Source organism: Buceros rhinoceros, unplaced genomic scaffold, assembly GCF_000710305.1.
Source record: "Buceros rhinoceros silvestris isolate BGI_N320 unplaced genomic scaffold, ASM71030v1 scaffold1891, whole genome shotgun sequence".
Taxonomy (NCBI): Eukaryota; Metazoa; Chordata; class Aves; order Bucerotiformes; family Bucerotidae; genus Buceros; species Buceros rhinoceros.
In genome coordinates, this window is record NW_010393458.1 from 551 (window position 1) to 3235 (window position 2685).

The window sequence follows — 2685 nt, forward strand, 5'->3', positions numbered from 1 at the left end:
CTGAGAGAGTTTCTCCCCTCCTACTGTGCTCTGGTTAGACCTCCCCTAGAGTATTGTGTCCAGATCTGGGCCCCCCGTGGCACAGGACATGGACCTGTTGGAGTGGGTCCAGAGAGGGCCACAAAGATGATCAGGGACAGCAGCATCTCCCCTATGAGGACAGGCTGAGAGAGTTGGGCTTGTTCAGGCTGGAGAGAGAAGGTTCTGGGCAGACCTTATAGCAGCCCTCTCGTACTTACAGGGGACCTACAGGAAAGATGGGGAGGGACTCTTTATCTGAGAGTGTAGTGATAGGACAAGGGGTTTTCAAACTAAAAGAGGGTAGATTTACATTAGGTATTAGGAAGAAATTACTTCCTGTGAGGGTGGTTGACCAAAGAAGTTGTGGATGCCCCCTCCCTGGAAGTGTTCAAGGCCAGGCTGGACAGGGCTTTGAGCAACCTGGTCTAGTGGAAGGTGTCTCAGGTGTCTCTGCCCATGGCAGGGGAGTTGGAACTAGGCGATCTTTAAAGGTCCCTTCCAATCCAAACCACTTTGACTCTATTATTATTACTATGGTTTTTTTATTTATTATTATTTTGCTTTGAAATCTGCACCACCCATACATGCTTAGGACACGAACTGCCACCCACCCTGATTTGGATTTGACAAAGATACCGCATGCCAGCATTGCAAGACTCTCTCTCCTTATCTTTCACAGGCTGCCTTCTTGATTGGGTAAGATAAGCCAGCCTTTTTACTTTTTGTGTGCCATACAATCATACTGCACTCAAAAAAATACCCTCAAATTCCAAGCGCTTGTCCACAGGGAAAACCTGTCAAGCTGGATACTCTGCAGAAATAAGGTAATCAAGTATAAATAGATCTCTTTGTGCTATGCTAGTTCTGAGGGGATTTACTGCTTTAAGAGGAGAAAGAGTAGAATGAGTGCCCATTGACAGCCATGTAAAACTTGCTTCACTTTACTGTGAACAGACAGGGAAATGAAGACTGAGGGCTGCCAAAGTGAATCCACATAATTAGGTCATCTGATAGGGTCCTGCCTTCTCCACATTGCCCAGTGCTGGAGAGACAAAGATTCATTTTCAGATTTCGATCCAACCTCTGATCTCCTACTTTCGAGTCAGGAAGGCAGAGGAAATCTTTTTGGCATTCAAGGAGAGACAAAAAGGGATTTAAAATATAGAGCACAAAGTGTCTTGTATTTCATCCTCAAAGACTTCCATCTCCTTCTCAGTCTACAGAGAGCAGGCTGGTAGGATGCACACTTCGTGAAGGCCAGAAAGAAGCATTAGGATGTAGGGGACTTGTCTGAGTGGGAAGATGAAAGAGACTATACAACTCGGTGAGGAAAATCTAGTGCTACAGAGGCACTCTCCGCTGATTACTCTCCTTTGTGCAATGCTCTTTATCCACAGCACTCCCACACAACCTTGGCTCTCCAGCCGGTCTCCCAGAGCAACACCCAGCACCCATGAGCCCAGCAACAACAAGCAAGGTTTCCAGATAAGGGCTTAGTTACTCAGGCACCAGCAAGTGCAACATGATCTCTTACAAATCATGACAGCAACTAATTTTTATTCAGGGGGAAAAAAATTGATTCTCCAACTCACTGATTGTGGTGAAGACACTTGTGAAGCAGAAGTAATCCACAGCGTTGAGAGAGAGCAGGTGATATAGAAACTGTTCCCGTTCTTCTTCGCAGCGCAGGAAAGCGTAACGCTTGTAAAGTTTCCTGGTAGGAAAAAATACATTGCTTTTTTGTTGTTGAAAAATCATTACGTATTTTAAAAGGTGTTCGAATCTCAAAACACCAAGCAAAGAGTTGATCTTAATGGCAGGTATAAAAAGTGGGATTCCACAGCTAAACGAGCTGCCAGGAACCCATAAGGGGCATTTATCCACTATGCCACGTGTGTTTTACAGGTCACTCTTGGGTCTACACTACCATAGCAAGGTTACAGAGTTCATCTCATTAAAGGGTCAGTTTAGGTTTAGCCACAAAGCACGGATATAAACTAACACTACTCACAACAGCAGACCTGAACCAACATAAAACCACCTCATTTCTTTGTCGTATCTTCCCGCTGTGGAATAGCCTTGTCTAATAACCTTCTGCACCATACTGCGACAGCGAAAACTAACCAGAAGGCATCAAGCGGTGGCAGGGGTCCTCCCGCCAGGCTTTCAGCCAAGTGTACACCACCATTGCCCAAAGCAGTGCAGGAGTTAACTCGGCCCCATTCTCAGAGAGCACAGAGCTTGTGACACTGCCTGTAGGATGAAGGCAAGGGACCCCCAAAAAGCTGCTGGGGTAGAGAGATGTAGATGAAACTTCAGGAAGACAGGTCTGCTACCAAGCCTGTAGCTGATCACCCAACAGGTGACTGTTTCCAGCTAGTCCTCTTTCTTCCCGTTAGCAGATCAGAGTATTTGGTTGCTTCTGGCATAAGTCACATGTGTAACTCAGTACAGAGCCCGAACTGCATGCAATAGCTAGAACATTCTCTTTTAATAACTTTTTAAATAACTTTTAGGGTTTTTTTTTCTAAATGCATTGATTTGGGAAAATTAAGTCAGGGAACATCTACATAGGCAGATCCTTAAGTGCCTGTACCTGCAAAAGCAGGCAAAGCTGTGGCAGCCGCTAAGTGGCTGGGAGGACCGGGCTCCACACCACCTCCC

At 45.8% G+C, this 2685-nt stretch overlaps 1 protein-coding gene across 1 annotated transcript in view; it reads right to left on the reverse strand.

The window, feature by feature from the left end:
• Positions 1-1613: 1613 nt before the first annotated feature.
• LOC104501091 (DENN domain-containing protein 5B) overlaps positions 1614-2685 on the reverse strand; it is a gene marked incomplete at its 3' end in the record, with an annotated part of 59047 nt that continues 57975 nt past the window's right edge. Inside the window, exon 15 of the mRNA XM_010144842.1 lies at positions 1614-1735. Coding sequence (XP_010143144.1) covers positions 1614-1735 — 122 coding nt within the window. The remainder of the gene's footprint in view (positions 1736-2685) is intronic.